The sequence below is a fragment of the Artemia sp. Qi Xiang Cuo genome, chromosome 19, assembly GCF_049724085.1.
Source record: "Artemia sp. Qi Xiang Cuo chromosome 19, ASM4972408v1, whole genome shotgun sequence".
In the NCBI taxonomy this organism is placed as follows: Eukaryota; Metazoa; Arthropoda; class Branchiopoda; order Anostraca; family Artemiidae; genus Artemia; species Artemia sp. Qi Xiang Cuo.
The window spans coordinates 12,276,821-12,293,333 of record NC_142812.1 but is presented as its reverse complement, the minus strand read 5'-3'; the positions used below and the strand labels follow the sequence as shown (position 1 = coordinate 12,293,333).

General features: G+C 35.1%; 1 protein-coding gene across 1 annotated transcript in view; it reads right to left on the bottom strand.

Moving 5' to 3' along the window:
- The window catches only part of uif (sushi, von Willebrand factor type A, EGF and pentraxin domain-containing protein uif), a 192,887-nt gene that overhangs the window by 146,952 nt on the left and 29,422 nt on the right, over positions 1 to 16,513 (bottom strand). Inside the window, exons 7-9 of the mRNA XM_089105261.1 lie at positions 12,174 to 12,403; positions 6,008 to 6,204; positions 2,720 to 2,879 (exon numbers count right to left, since the gene is read on the bottom strand). Coding sequence (XP_088961387.1) covers positions 2,720 to 2,879; positions 6,008 to 6,204; positions 12,174 to 12,403 — 587 coding nt within the window. The remainder of the gene's footprint in view (positions 1 to 2,719; positions 2,880 to 6,007; positions 6,205 to 12,173; positions 12,404 to 16,513) is intronic.

Genomic DNA, 16,513 nt, shown 5'->3' with positions numbered 1-16,513 from the left:
CTAACGGGAGCGCACCTTGCATTATTATCTAAATAATTTCAATAAATTATGTAAAAGCAATAAGTGGTAGTTTTGAATTATGAGTGTCAAATTAATGGCATCTAAAATTTTGCGTGAAAGTGTTATTGAACTTTCAAAACACCATCATCTGTAACTTCAATATTCTTACCACAACTTAACTTTTTTCCGTTTTTTTTACGCTTGAAACACTGATGTTTAAAGTTCCACGGGCAGCAAATATGAAATCTGACAGTTTGATTTGCTTAAGCGGAAACTTAGATATCCATATACATCTAAAAAAAAATTCAAAACATAAAAAAAAATAGTGTTTTAGGCAAAAGATCTTCATATACAATCTTGCAATTTTTGGTAATAGCGGGCGCCAATTCGAAGATAAACATAGGTGAAAAATAAGCTAAAAACACATGGCACCAACCAGTTTAAGATGGTTTAGACTCCATCAGGAGGTTTAGTTGTTTTGAGTATTTAAATTTCTTATGGACGAAAAATGATGTCAAATTTAACTAGTTAGTTTCGCTTATTTGTTTTCACGGTTCAATGTGGCAACACTGAAGAAAATATGGTGTTACTTGAAAAATCTTGTAAAATAATGGTTTTAAAGCTTGAATAGACCAAAGATGTGTTCAGGGGACAAACAATGTTTTATTTTGGTGCCCTGGGTACTCTAAGGTTTTCACTTCTCAGCATACCAAATTTAAACCCTGTTTTGCAGGTCTAAGGCCAATGGTCAAGTTTTGGTGCGTACGAACTTTAGGTTATTTAGTTATCTTATAACTCAAGTTTGATGGAAAACATACAAGCATAGCAGAAATTTACTCTAACAGCATAAAGATGTAATGTAAAGTATAAATATAAATCAAAGTACATAACACAAATATGCAAAATAAAAGACAATATTTATAAAACGGTAATTTGTTATATAATAGATAAAAGTTAATCATAAATAATAGAAACTGAAGTAAAGCATATATATTCTTGAAAATATTATAAATGTGATAAAATACATATACTGATAAATACATAGTATAACGTATAGAATCCTATGCAACATTTCCAAAAACGTCAAAAGCAAACACTGAACGCAAGAGTTCAACCCTCAAAACGAACATATTAGGCAAAAGAATATTACGGTCAAGGTCTTTTGTTTAACAGTTTTAATTTGAAGCCCAAAGAATAGAACAAAGAAATATTGATTGGAGAAAGCTGAATCCGGGACCTATGTGGATGTAGGGGTCCAGGGACCTATTATACGACTTATCAGCCTTGGAATGTCATGATTCTATCTTATCCAGTATCTAATTTCCCTTATTTTACTTTTTCCAGTTCACCTCTTCCCCCAAAAATCCTATATACAGGCCTATCCAGAGGAAAATTGGAATCCACCTTTGCTATGAAGTGCGAATAAAACGTGTGCATATAGCTTGGCATTTAAACGATTCAATTAATAAGTGAATTGATATCGATTCAGTTTACTTTTTGCAATATTGCCAGCCGATCAACAATTGTATCTCTTTCAAATGTGGATCAATAAAAACATGTGGGGTGCTAGGTATGGGGAGAAATTAGTATGTCAGTATTCAGTGAATGATTTTTTATGTTATTATGATAAGTTGCTAAAGGAGAAGGAGAAAGAGGTTTTTGGTCAAAGGTCTCAGAACCGGATCCTTGATTTGTATGATTATGGTACCCCACCTCCTGATCTATGTCACCCAGTCAGACACCTGGCTATTAGTATATTCAGGCTCAGAACAGGCCATGCTCGAATTAGAAGTGTATTATTTAAATGGAAGTCAGTAGACTCCCCATTGTGTGAGGTCTGCAATGTAGAAGAGGATGTTAGACATATTTTAATGTATTGTAAAAAGTATGAGAGACAGAGATTGCCACTTAAAAAAGCGTGTCTAAAGTATTTTGGTGCATTCACGCTCAGAAGTATCCTGGGCCATGCACAGGCACCACCATGGGCTAGGAAAAAATCCGTGGAAGCACTAGGCCGTTTTATTGTAGATACTAAGCTACACTTAGAGCTGTAATTTGTATTAATAATTGTATATATAAATATTATTGCACATTATTTTAATATTGTACATGTAAATTAGTGATATGTAAGCTATATGTATGAGTATGTGTATCTATTGCAAGCCAAGCTCATCAGTTTAAATTGCCATATCAGCCAGTTGTGTTTGAATTGTAAATACGGAGGCTCATTTGTGACACCATTGGACAGAGTTGAACGCAGCCTGATATTGGCTTATTGTTTTTTTTTGCCTTGAGATTCTTCAAATCCCCTCCCTAACCACAGTGACAAAAGTCAGATGGCTTTTTTAAATTATTTGACCCTCGGTCATGAGAGAACAACCGCTGGACAGCCGAAATTTTGACGTGGAATACCTTTCATCCCTAAAGGCTCTGATGAAATCATGGAGACGTGCACAATGGGCAGCTTGCCCAGGAGTGCTACAAACAAACAACAACAACAAAACACATTTCACCGAATGTTGTTTTTCTTCTTTTTGTTATAGACCGGGAGTTTGTAAATGTTGTTGAAAAAGTGTTTTGGAGTGCTATATCTAATTTAAACCGGATTTGAGCACTTGGTGCCATCCTTTTGAAACCATAATCCCTCTAAATTCAAAATTAAGTGCTTAACCACGGACAAGCTACGCCCCTGCCCTCTGTTACCTGCAGTTATTCTTACCTTTAGTGTCACAAGCTTTCCAGTTGGGGCTTCAATAATCCATACACATTCAATGCCACCGGGATAGGAGCTAGGATAGCCTGGGGATACCAATTCTTGGCCTTGAGGCTGAGCCTTTAGTTTTCCACCGCATCGAAGCTGCTCTGTTTTCCACGATGCCCTGCAATAGTCAATAGTTAAGTCACACCGGATTTACGATTGCCGTAAAGATATAAATTAAAGCAGAACAAAAATCAGGGGAAAAAAGCAGGGGAAGCAGAAAAAAAAGCAGGGGAAGCAATAGAATAGAAAATGTAGTGTGTAGCTGCCTATTTGTTGTGGTGCTGCAAGGGAGGAGCGTTAGGGCTCCCATTGTCTCAATAAAATAGTTATAAATGCTTGGTCTTTTTTCAACTAATAAATAAAACAAGATACAAAACCAGCAAAAAGAAGAAAAAATCAACATAAACCCAGAGAAGAATTCGGAGAAGTCCGAATTCCCTAAAGATTCCTTCTCACAGGATCTAAATTTCTTAGACACGTCCGAGTTTATTGATTTGGACCGAATGATTCGCATGGGAAGTGACCGAATTTGGTAGGAGCTTGCTCCATTTTATCCATATGTTCCTTTCAAGCTTTGACAAATTGAACTTCGAGTTTCGTATCTGAGATATTCGGTCCGAATTTAATTCAAACTTTAATTTAATTGGGACCTGCAATTTGATATGGAAAATATTCTGAGAGTGATCTTATTTGGACATTTTTAACGTGGTTTTTCTTAAGAAGGGATGGGGGTCACTGTCACCCCTACTGAAAAAATGATAATTAACAAATTTTTCACGCGTTTCTTTTTATTTTTTTTGTACCCCCCCCCCGAAAAAAGTCCTTTGACCCCCCCCCCCCGAAAAAAACCTTTTGTACCCCCCCCCCCCCCGAAAAAAAAATCTGGATACGGCCCTGTCATAATCTTAGCCAAATGGCTATGAAACATGTTAAACATGTTTCACATGTTGAAACTTAGTAAAACATAATTAACTAAACTATTGATGAAAACAAAGAATAAAACCACGGACATAAAGGATTTTCAACATGCAGTGATTCATGTGAATTAGTCCTCCATAGAAAAAGTCCAAATTCCCTAACGGCCCAACTCACAGGACCTGAACTTCGTAGACACATCTAAATTTATTGATTTGGACCAAATTTCTTATGATTTGCATGTTATACTTGCCAAAACTATAGTAACTGATTTGGGTAGAATAATGGATATTCGTGTTCAAATATTGACGTAGATTCGTGCAGATTATATATCGCAAGGTCCTATGCCTGGCATTATTTTCACACTTCTGTTAATGGTATTTAATTAGAATGCATGGCCCTAAGTTAGTGTTTTCACACATTTTTTTTTAATACTTATGGGAAAACTTTATTGCATTACGAAAAAAACGATTTTTTTAATATCCATTTCGATCATTATGCTCAATTTCAACTGGATCAACATCACCGCAGGGCTTCACAATGTATTCTGCTTGATTTTCTGAGAAATTTCTGAGAAATACAAACTAAACCCCTCCATTTTCATGTTTATTAAGCATCATTATTCATGTTTATTCAACATCATTCGTCTTGGGTTAGCTTTGCACGTCAGACAGGAAGATACCTCAACGATGGATGAGCCTTCTCCTTAATTTCTGTGATAATTTTACTATCATTCTTTACTGGCATCTTTTTACTAGTCGTGATTATTAGATGGAAAGCTAAACCAGCTTCACTATTTAATAGAAATATTCTTAAATAATAAGCAACGAAAACTAATTTTAAAAATTTTCGTCGAATTTCCGAGAAGCAACACATATGGAAAAATTTCTTCAGTTGCATATTTATTCAATATCTTTGTCTTGAGTTAGCATTGCATGCCAGACCAGCAGAAAATGCAACAACAGATGAGCCCTCTCCTAGATTTCTACGAAAATTCTAAAACCTACGATCGTTCTAACAGCTTTCTACTAGTCACGCATATCATAGGCAGCGAAATCGCGCTGCCTAAGTAAATAACGATGTTGGCACAATGTACTATTTTTTTTTTTTTTTTTTTTTTTTTTAGACCAGGGCCCAAAACCCCTATGCCTTTCCAAGGCCAGAACATAATTCGTACTTTACTGAAAAAATACAAATGAATGTGAATTGTCAGTTTAATATACATATACTGATGTTAGTAATGAAAATGTTAATATTATTTGACTTATTAAAGTTATAAAAGTTTTTTCAGTAAAATGCAAATTAAGTTCTGGCCTTGGGAAGACATAGGGGTTTTGAGCCCAACTCATGTCAATTTCTGCTCGTTTTGAGTTTGACTCGGTTATTTATTGTAATTTCTGTTCGTTTTGGGTTTTATTTACTTATCGATGATGATTTGTGATAGTTCCACGCTTGATAGATTATTTGATTTTATTTTTGCTCATTTTTTGTTTAATGGAATTCTTTACTTTTCTTTGAAAAACTTATTTTGTGGAAAAATTGTTTTTTAATTAATCAAATGAAAAGCTATTATTTTCTTTTTAAGCGTCAATTAAAAAAACTATCAAATAATTTAAATACATGCTAATGATAACGAATTTTCAGCAAATTTTATATTCACAAAGTATTTTTTTTTCAGCACATGTTTATCAGCATCCTTTGTCTTGACTTTGTGGGCTAGACCAGGAGAAACCGCAACGACAGATCGAAACCAAATATATCTTACATTCTTCACTGCTCAGGGGCTAAAGTTTAAGCAACTTGGTCTATAGATATACAAAATGGTAAAAAGGTAAACGTCCTATAAAAATTAACAAAACATTCTTCAACCACTGGCTAGGAGATAGTAATTAGGACTGTTAAGGCTGTCAGTTGCATCACATTAGCGTCGAATGGGTTGAACATATTTTCTAGGATGTGTTCACGAGATTTCTGATGTAAATAGTGCAGGAGTAATTGTGGAGCACAGTAATTTCTGGAGCACAGAGGAGAGTTAATGCTGTTTTCTTATAAATATGTATTTGCGGATCACAGAGGAGATTTAATGTTGTTTTCTTATAAATATGTATTTGCTGAGCACAGAGGAGAGTTAATACATGTTTGAGGTGCCAGTCCTCCTCACAGAGAGGACAATTTTTACTCGCTTCTAGTTGAATGCTGCTCTTTACTACCATCTGAAAAACTTTGTTTTATGTTTCATCACAAGTCAGAAATATTATTGTACATTATAGAAGTTTATTATAAAAGAGTGGAACAGTTCAATAAATTAAATGATTAATCAAAATAATTTACCTAAATCCCGTTTTTTCTATTGATGCATCAGTTCTGAATCTGACAATCATAAAATTTGAGCCGGATACAAAAAATCTACTGGTAATATTGTCAATTTTTCCGGACAAAACCTCCATGACAGTTGACGATTCCTCTGTTCGTCCTCCTGTGGATATTGTCAGCGTGTCAAAAGTCTTCTCGGTTTCAAATTCAGTAAACTGAAAACGAAAATAATAACAAATCAAATAAAATATATAGAATTATAATAAATTATAAAGCTATAAACTGTAACCAAAATAAAATACTATATAATATAATACGAAATAAATGATAACAATATATATATATATATATATATATATATATATATATATATATATATATATATATATATATATATATATATATATATATATATATATATATATATATATCAGGTTTTATACATCGGTTTTATACGAATCAGTACGAATCAGGTTTTATACAGACAAAGTTATTTGTCTTACCAGAAATCGCATTTCTATATTTATCTAGATTTATGATTGCTGGTGTTAGCTAATGGAACCTACAAATAATATAGTCAGTGTTAAAAAAAAAACAAGAAAAAAAAACCCTGAAAATCTTTGGATTATAACAGAGGCCGTCATAATTTTAATACAAAAAAATCCCCTGAATTTAAGAGCAACACACAGCCATCGCCGTTGTCTCCATGTTTGGAATCTGCTGCCTGATAACGCGAAAGATGCTTTTAGTATTCCTGCTTTCAAGTCTCGGGCAAGTCATTTATATTGAGCGAGTAATTCTGGTGAGCAACCCTTTCTAGGCTGTCGTCGCGCTCATTGAATTCTGGAATAATTGGCTCCTTTCTTCCAGAAATGAGGCTGGTAAGTCTTGAGCGAGTTAGTCTGATGAGCAACCATGTCTAGGCTGTCGTCGCGCTCAGTGAATTCTGTACTAATTGTCTCCTTTCTTACTGAAATGAGGCTGGTATTACTGGAGCGACACATTCTGGTGAGCAACACTTTCTAGGCTGTCGTCGCGCTCATTGAATTCTGGAATAATTGGCTCCTTTCTTCCAGAAATGAGGCTGGTAATTCTGGAGCGAATAATTCTGGTGAGCAACCCTTTCTAGGCTGTCGTCGTGCTCATTGTATTCTGGAATAATTGGCTCCTTTCTTCCAGAAATGAGGCTGTCTGAGCATTGAATTCTGGTATGTCTGAAACGGTAATTCTGACGGTGAGCAACCCTTTCTAGGCTGTCGTCGTGCTCATTGAATTCTGGAATAATTGGCTCCTTTCTTCCAGAAATGAGGCTGGTAATTCTGGAGCGAATAATTCTGGTGAGCAACCCTTTCTAGGCTGTCGTCGTGCTCATTGAATTCTGGAATAATTGGCTCCTGTCTTCCAGAAATGAGGCTGGTAATTCTGGAGCGAATAATTCTGGTGAGCAACCCTTTCTAGGCTGTCGTCGTGCTCATTGAATTCTGGAATAATTGGCTCCTTTCTTCCAGAAATGAGGCTGGTAATTCTGGAGCAAGTAATTCTGGTGAGCAACCCTTTCTAGGCTGTCGTCGCGCTCATTGAATTCTGGAATAATTGGCTCCTTTCTTCCAGAAATGAGGCTTGTAAGTCTGGAGCGAATAAGTCTGGTGAGCAACCCTTTCTAGGCTGTCGTCGTGCTCATTGAATTCTGGAATAATTGGCTCCTTTCTTCCAGAAATGAGGCTGGTAATTCTGGAGCGAGTAATTCTGGTGAGCAACCCTTTCTAGGCTGTCGTCGCACTCATTGAATTCTGGAATAATTGGCTCCTTTCTTCCAGAAATGAGGACTGGAGAAAGGAGGCTGGACGACAGCTTTGCAAAGACTGGCGAGGTGGGAACAGATGAAACGGAACATCTCAAAAATATTCCACTTGTTTCCCATTTTTTGTCTCTCTTTTCCTTTTTTTCCAGAAGTTTTTGTTTTTTTGCTTTTATTTTTGGAGAAGTTGTTGTTTTTGTTGTTATTTTTGAGTATGTTTTCTTTCTGTTTCCTCTCTTCTGTATACTCTGTCATTGTACATTTACTGTATATGAAGGGTTTTCAATATATTGTTATTACTATTATTGATACATAGATGGCAGATTTTTGACGACATTTATTTAAATGTAAGCAATGCTCCAGTTTGTTTGTTAATTTTTTTTCCGTTTTTCTTTTCCTTGTTAAATTGGATGTTTTGTGTTTGAGCCAGTGAAAGAGTGGCTATTCTCACGGTAAATATAGCCAGGAAATTAGTATAGCTTATGTTGGCTTCAGACTGCTTTATGCTGTGATCAGAAAGAACTGTTGAGTACGGGCGCTGTAAATAATCGCCATTGTATAGTCCCAGTTACTCTTTCAAACTTCACTGCCTTTAAGGCAGGTGAAATGCGCATGTTATTTGTTTCATTAAAATATCAATGGTATCATGATAAAAATGCCCCCCCCTCCTCTTAACCCATCTTAGGTCTATTCATACCTGAAAACTAAGATTTTCTAAAAAACAAAAAAAAATAAAATGTGAAAATAAGTAAGTAAATATAGTTAGTTAAACCTTACAATACTTTTCAGTCGTAAAAATCAAAAATTAGCCTTCTGTTGGTCCCAAAATACAACTATACCTTCAGAGGATCCGTTTATTACTCTATTAACTTCTTAATAATTTTTTTTGCCATAAGGTCTTAGCTAATTTGCTGTTGATTCTTCATCCACTTTTTTTTTTCCACCCAATACCACAAAGAAACATATGAAGGTCCATTGAAACATATGAAGGTCCAAACATTAAAACATATGAAGGTCCAAGAAACATATGAAGGTTCCATATGAAGGTCCATTAAAAAGTGATATCCCAATTTTTACTATTAATATATATGGTTCTGAAAGTTTCCACTTTACCAGCTCAAAAAATCAGATTGAATTTTCACTGTCCTTGGTACCACAGTAAGTGTATCCCCATCTATATAAACAAAAAAATTTAAGGGTTGCCAATAACTATCTCAAATCAGAATGATGAAATTTGTTTCTCAAGCGATTTTCCACTACTCACGTTTCTTCATCTTAGAAACAAGAATGTGAACTACATAGCAGCACCCAAAAAAATCAGCCAATTTAGAAAATTGAGCCGAATTTAGCAACTTTGCAATCAATTTAGAGATTCTTTTGTGCGGTAGTTGACAATGTACAGCTGCTACGCGTTCCTTTGAATTTAAATGGACATATCTTTAAAGTTAAATGAAAGGATTTGTCAATACAATTGTTTGCATAAATGAAAGTCAAAGGTTAGTGTGCCAGAATAATCTTAGTCTTAAGGATTTAGCAAGGCTATTTGATTATCTTAACCAATTTGAAAGTAGCAGCCTGAAAATTATAAACTGCATGGGGTCTAAAGGGAAAATAATGTTTTCTAATGTGACCTTGAGGTCATGGAAGTAGAAAGCTTCCCGTATACCTATTAAGTATACGGGAAGAGGCAAAATAAAAAAAGGCTTAATTATAGGTTTCATTATTTATTTACGTCAAACGCGTCAAATTGGGTATAACCGTAGAGAAACGGACGCAGTAGTTGTATAAGTTCTTCTGAGCATAAGCTTTTCGTTAGTTTTACTGGCTTAAAATTTCACACAGTTGAACCAATCAGGGGGATTTTATCTATTTATTGTTTTCATTGGCTTACAATTTCATGCAATAGAACCAATCCGGGGAATTTAACTTTTCGTTCTTGTATTGGCTTAAAATTTCACACAAAAGAACCAATAAGGCAAAAAAGGAGGGGCTATTTTGCTTTCTGACATACGGTTAAGGAATAACGTGATTTGCTTATAAAAATACGTCATAGGTGTAAATTAATGAGATAAAATCTAATTCTTCATTTCAGAATTGTAGGAAAGTGATCTTTGACATACCCAACAAGTTCTTTAGCTATATTAAAGACTAAATAACTAATTGTATTTGTGAACAATTTTAGTCGTTTTTGTTCATTTTCTGAGTCATGTTATGTCAGGGTTGGTTAGTTAAGCTTTAGATTTTCTAATGATCATAAAACATACTTGGTTCAGTGGTATGAGCAAGAGAAAAATCTGAGAATCCAGAAGCTGGTAAATTTAATAATTAATATAAATGTATGTTTTTGTAAAAACATTTAAAAATAGGTCCCCCTGAAATCTAAAGAGTGATATTGAAACCTAAACAAGTTATATATAATAAGTACGTAATATAAATAATTACATATATTATATGTAATAAATCAAAGTTATACAATAAGTCAAAATTTAGACGACAAGAAATTAACTCAATTAAAAAGGAAGCATCATCTACTTAAACCCTCTAATTAAAATCTAGAGTGTAATTAGTGCTTTTCTGAAAACGATTTGAATTTTAGATGGTGTGTTTTTATTTGTCATAATACCAGCAATAACACCATAAAAATTATATCACAATGCTATTAAAGCTTTACAAAAATAAGAATGGAGTAACCCCTTACCCCAAAGTACACTAGAAATTGCAGTCAAAATTCCTCTAAAGTGCACTCGAGATCCTACTAACAAACAACTTCATAAAAAATAAATAGCAGTTTCGAACAGTCTTCAGAAGAAAAATGGTCATTAATTTGACAAATTTTATGAAATGTTGATGTTTAGGACAATTCGTATGCTCTCAAACTGCCAAACTCGCGCGAATGAGCCGTTCCTGAGGAGCGGCTCCTCCAGTCAGGCTGAATCAAAGTGGGCAGCCCCCCCCCAGCCACGCCACCCGTTCAGTTTTTCCGGATTCCCCCCCCCGCTTTGAACGACTATGAGCTCAGTATATTCCACATTGATACAATGGTATTTTATAGCTCATTTAGTGTCGCTCATTTAGTGTTAGCTCATTTAGTGTTTTAGCTAATTTATTTTATAGCTCATTTTATAGCTCATTTAGCTCATTTAGTCTTCTGGAGACTTAAAATACATAGGAGCTTTTTGAAAATAACTTTTCAGGTTTATTTCTGCGTATCCAATTTATGTTAAAAACAAACCAGTCTCAAAAATTTAGATATCATTATTGTGACCAATTCGGTACACGCGCTGGCTATTTGCTGACGTTCTGTTAGCCTGCTATAAATTAAATTCTGTTAGCCTGCTATAAAGTTAATGCGTAAAATCATCACTGTCACACATAAAGGTCGTATCTGACAAGAGGGGGTACACTCTTTCAGAAATCATATACAGCAGGTGGCGAGTACCAAGCGTGTCGGAACTGTGAGGCACGTTTAGCATTCCGAGGTGTGCACCAGGTGACGGGAGGTCGGCACCCTCCCGCCACCCTCCCGGGGGATCTAAAATTTCTTGGCTTCAAAGAAGATTGCCGAAAAACCGTTCTGAAGCTGTTCCCAGAGGGGGGATAATCAAGGCAATAAAGATCAAATTGGGGTTGGATATACATCCCCTTGTTGATTCCGTTTGAGACCAGTCTATCAAAAGGTTTTTTAGCAATTATCTTGGATTTGCGGAAATTACAGGCACGAAATTCGGACGTGACAGCGAAAAAACGTATTTTCGATGTTGGAACGTACAAACATTTTGGTATATTGGGGGGTTCACCAATGAGTTAGGCTTAAAGATCAATCCAGTATAGACTTAAAGCTAAAAAACCAATAAAGTACCAAACTTGCCTAATTTTTTGACAATATGCTTCCTCCTTTAAAAGGGTTCACTCAGGCAGGTATGGAGGGAAGAGGTATCCCCCCACTCACACAAACTCTTCTTCCCAGAAATTTCCCCCATTACAGCTTTTCATGTCATTCCTTCAATTTTCTACATAACCAAGCCCTTTTTCTCTCCCAGAAGAAATTCCTACGCACTTGCTGGGCTAAAATTACGACTATCCAAAATAAATCATACTTAAAATATTACCAAAATAAAGAATAGGAAACCTATACCAGAAATCAAAGAAGCTACAAGTGTGACGGAGGTGTTTCATTTTTTGTGGAAGAAGTGCGCTCCAAGATACACATGGCGAAGAGTGGGCAATCCCTTGAAAGAAATATATTCCAAATGCCTACACATACCAATGAAAAATAAATTTTTATAAAAAAATTAATATAAAAATATTTTGGAACTGGATTGTAGTTTTTTTTATTATTGTTACATTAAAAAATGTCATCTAAGAAAGAACGAGTATGTTTCCTACCTGTAAAACGATTTGAGTGCCCACTGGTCCTTCTAGAACCCATTTGCAGTCCATCAAAGGTTTGTATTTATTTGGATAGTTTTGGCTTTCAATGGTGTCACCACTAGAGACGACATAAAAGTGGCACAGCTCTGGACAGTTGAGCTCGTCTGATCCGTCACCACAATCATCTTGAGCATCACACCTGAACTTGGAATTGATACAACGGCCATTGGAGCACGAAAATGAATCTACCAAAACGGACAATTAGCAGTTTTTTGTGCACTAATAACTACACTAAATACTAATCAACAAATACATATTTAATATCATCATAAAAAGCTGATTCTTTGAGGCTCGTCTCTTACTACTCCAAAGAAGAAAAAGCCGTAGGCTTTGTCCTATTTGTAATCAGGGTTTACATAATCTGGTTTTTCCATTTAAAATTAATTTAAAATGGTGTCTTGAATTGGCAAGACTATTACCATTTTAATTATTTTTAATGTGCTCAAGATTATAAGAAATCAAAGACACTAACTTAGCTTACTGGTAGAGGGAGGGAGGAAGGGACAATTTTTTGGTACATGCTGTACCCAATATTGAGGAGCTTCAGAGTTAGATCCCCTCTCCTGAGTCCCTCTGGTTAGGTGTCACTGAATCACGCCATATAGGAGTGGCCTGTCATCATTGCTGAAATGTAATCTAAGTTTTCTTAATGCAAAACATTAAAATAAGGGTGAAGCGCTTGATTCTTGAATCCAGTCTTTAATGGTAATAAACAGTAAATAATAAGAAAACCTTACGAATGGTAAACGAAACTCTAAGAAATAAAAGTTTGATAACAATATACATACCAAACAGAATTTTTATACTGATCTCATACATGCACTATCTCTGAAGCATAAAGCTTTGCATCCAAATTTGCATGAATAATTTTAGGAAAAGGAAAATACCCGAAAACCAGTTTTTCGGGTATATACCCGAAATACCCGAAAAGTAAAGCCCGGGAAATACCCAAAAAGCAAAGCCCGAAAAGCACTGGATATTCATGATGAAAAATACAAAATCAAATCCAGGATTTCTGAGACCCGACGAGTGAAGGTTTCAAGCCCCTATATACACACTACAAAACTCCACTTTCCTGAGGAGGCTCATGAATGCATGTTTATTTGATTGATGCTATTCTTGATGATGATGCTATTCAGGGCTGGTTGTATCGAGCCTGTCGCCATAGAATGTGAGAAGAGGGTTTGAATGAGTGAACTTTAAAGTTCTAATAACCTTTTTAGAAGCAATAAACAACACCCCAGAGATGTGATGGTTTCGGCAGTTTCGTACCGCAAAAACATAATTTTAATTTGAATAAGACCAATATAATATGAGGAACAGTTTTAAGATAGGCAACTGATTTACGATTTTCGAACTAATATTTATATAAAATGTCTAATGCAGAGGCTCTATTACCGCGCTATAAGGCATTCGTACAAAATTTATGAAAAATGTATAATTTGTTTTCTATTGTTGTTTGAGGCGTAAGAAGGAGTATAGTGGATTGTTTTTTTTCGTCGTTACGGTGACTCCAGTAGCCAGCAAGGAAATATTTTTTTCTTGCATTATCAGTATTTTTTTTATAACTAACTTATGCTTATGACCAGTATTGATTTTATTTTTATTCCTGGCTCGCCCCTAGGACAACTTGCTTTTGCAAGATCATGGAGAGGCTAGAAGATTTAGTTGGAAGACTTTACTTTTCATGTATTATATATATCTACGTATTTGTTAAGTTTTATTCTTATTTTTAAACTTAAATTAAAAAAAAAAAAAAAAAAAAAAAAACAAGAAATAAAAGTGGAACCTTAAAATTGGAAATATTTGTACAAAAAAAAATGTATTGTTTGCAGCATATACAACTAAATACGCCTTTCTTCTCGAGGCATTATATAAAAAAAAGTTAACTAAAACTTTAACACAAATAGCGGGGGGTTAAGGTGGAAACAGCTTCGCTTCTAAACAGACTTATTTCTGTGTTTTTTGTCAGCTAAAAAGTCCCAATTTATTTTCATTTCAAGAAAGAACCGTTTTTTAAATTTAATTTGTTTAAAGGGGCCCCTGCACTTTTAAACAACCTTGTGTTTTCAGTATAGCTGAAATTCAATTTCGCTATTATACTTATAGTAAGGGTGAGGGAGTAGTAACCTCATTTTATGGGCTAATTTAAGCTCGTTTTGAATTTTAATTTCATTCTTCTTTGTTATTGAAAAAAACTCCAAATTTAATAGGCACAAGAAAGAAGATGATGGCTCAGAACTAATCAACCATAGCCACAAACAGGAGCCATGGGGCAAGAACATGGCAGACAATCAAATTGCGGTTTTACGCACTAAAACTCTTATTTTTTTTTTGGTGAATTGAGAACACTCAATGTAATAATATTATTACATTGAAGATGGACGCCGGAAGTCATTACCGAAAGTGATTTTGGTGGATAGGCCCCTATTTAGGTTACAGTACAGATTACTGCGACCTAGATTTAGCAGGAATTGTTTGAGCAAACACTAAAGCCACAACGAAATTTTTTGGTGAAGCTGATGAGAGACTACTGAATTGGTGACAAGAATATGTCTGATGATTTGGAAACAGTTAATAAACCTTTACAGTCATAGCTTCACATTTTAGTAATAACTGAAAGCGATTTCGGTGAATAGGTTCCTAGTCAGGCTGCAGTGTGACCTATATCTGTGCCACGATGATAATTTTTACGGAAGCTGAAATTGTCGATCAGACTATAGCTGGGGATTCAGGAGCAGCTGATCAAGTGTCACAGTCTTAGCTTCTGACAGTCAAGCTGTCACGACCAGAATATGTATAGAAATTTGGCTGCAGTTAATCAAGCTTCCCAGTCATAACTAATTCCATAGCTAAGTCACAGCCATAGGCTTCTCAGGCATAGCTAATGCTGAAGATGGATGCCGGAAGTCATAACCCAAAAGGGATTTTGGTGGATAGGCACCTGTTAAGGCTACAGTTTGGTTTATTATGTTCTATATTTAGGAATAAATATTTGAGCAAAAACTAAAGACATAATGCCATTTTTTAGTGTAGCTGATGATAGAGTGAATTGACCGACGACTAGAATATGTCGGAAAATTCAGAAAGCAGCTAATCAGGCTTCAAAGTCATAGCTCCACACTCATATTCAAGACGGATGCTGGAAGTACTAACCAAAAGCGACTCCAATGCCCCTATTTAGGCTGAATTGTGGACTAGTGGATTCTAGATTTAGCAGCAATTATTCAAACGAACCCTAAGGCCACGGACTGATTGTCCGTGGCCATGAATAGATTGAATTGCCGATACGAATATGTCTGTAGATTTAGCAGCAGCTGATCAAGCCTCACAATCATAGCTTTTTATGGTCAAGCTGATAATAGACTGAAATGCCGGGCAGAACATATCTGGAGATTTGGCAGCAGCTAATCCAAATATTACACACATAGCTAATTGCAGAGGTAAGTCACAGTTATAAGCCTCACAGGCATAGCTAATATTGAAGATGTACGCTAGAAGCCACAGCAAAAGGTGGGTTTGGTGGATAAGCACCTATTCCGACTACAATGCTGATTAGCATGATCTATATATAGAAATATTTATTTGAGCAAACACTAAATCCACAGTGCCATTAACAGCTAAGTTCAATATAACTGAAGTAAAATTTCACTAGTTAAAAAAAGGGGGAATTTCTTCCAGGCTCCTTACTCACACAGCTCTTTAGTAAAAAGGGCTTACAGCACGTTAGGAAATACAATTATTTCAGAGACTATCTATTTTAAGACTTTATCACAATATATTTACCAATATCATGTTTACCAAATAACCTGTAAATTTACCAATATCTTTCATCGTCACTAATTTCGATTTTTCTTTGAAGCAAGGACATAATAATAATTGTGATATTTTAGATAGATAATAGGAGGCAAAATTCACAAAAATGCATCAGGGTGGGGGAATATATTGTCCAAAATCTAGGGGGGAGGGCAAATTTTCTTTTCGAGTTTAAAAAAAAAAAAAATTTATTTATAGTAAATCGCTTTTACAAACCTGAAACTGTTATTTGGCCCGAGAAGCTTGGCGGGCCACACATTTTACTGTGTGGGCGACACAGTAAAATAATGAAACACCGAAAGAACCATAAACATTACGCTAAATCACGCAATTCATGCAAAACAAAGAAAATACACTAAAATACGCTAAAAACATTATAAAACAATTAGTAATGATAATGATAGTAAAAATCAGGAATAAAGAAAGCAAATCATAGAAAGGACCAAGTTGGTATTAGAACACAAAAAGAAGAGCTTAAA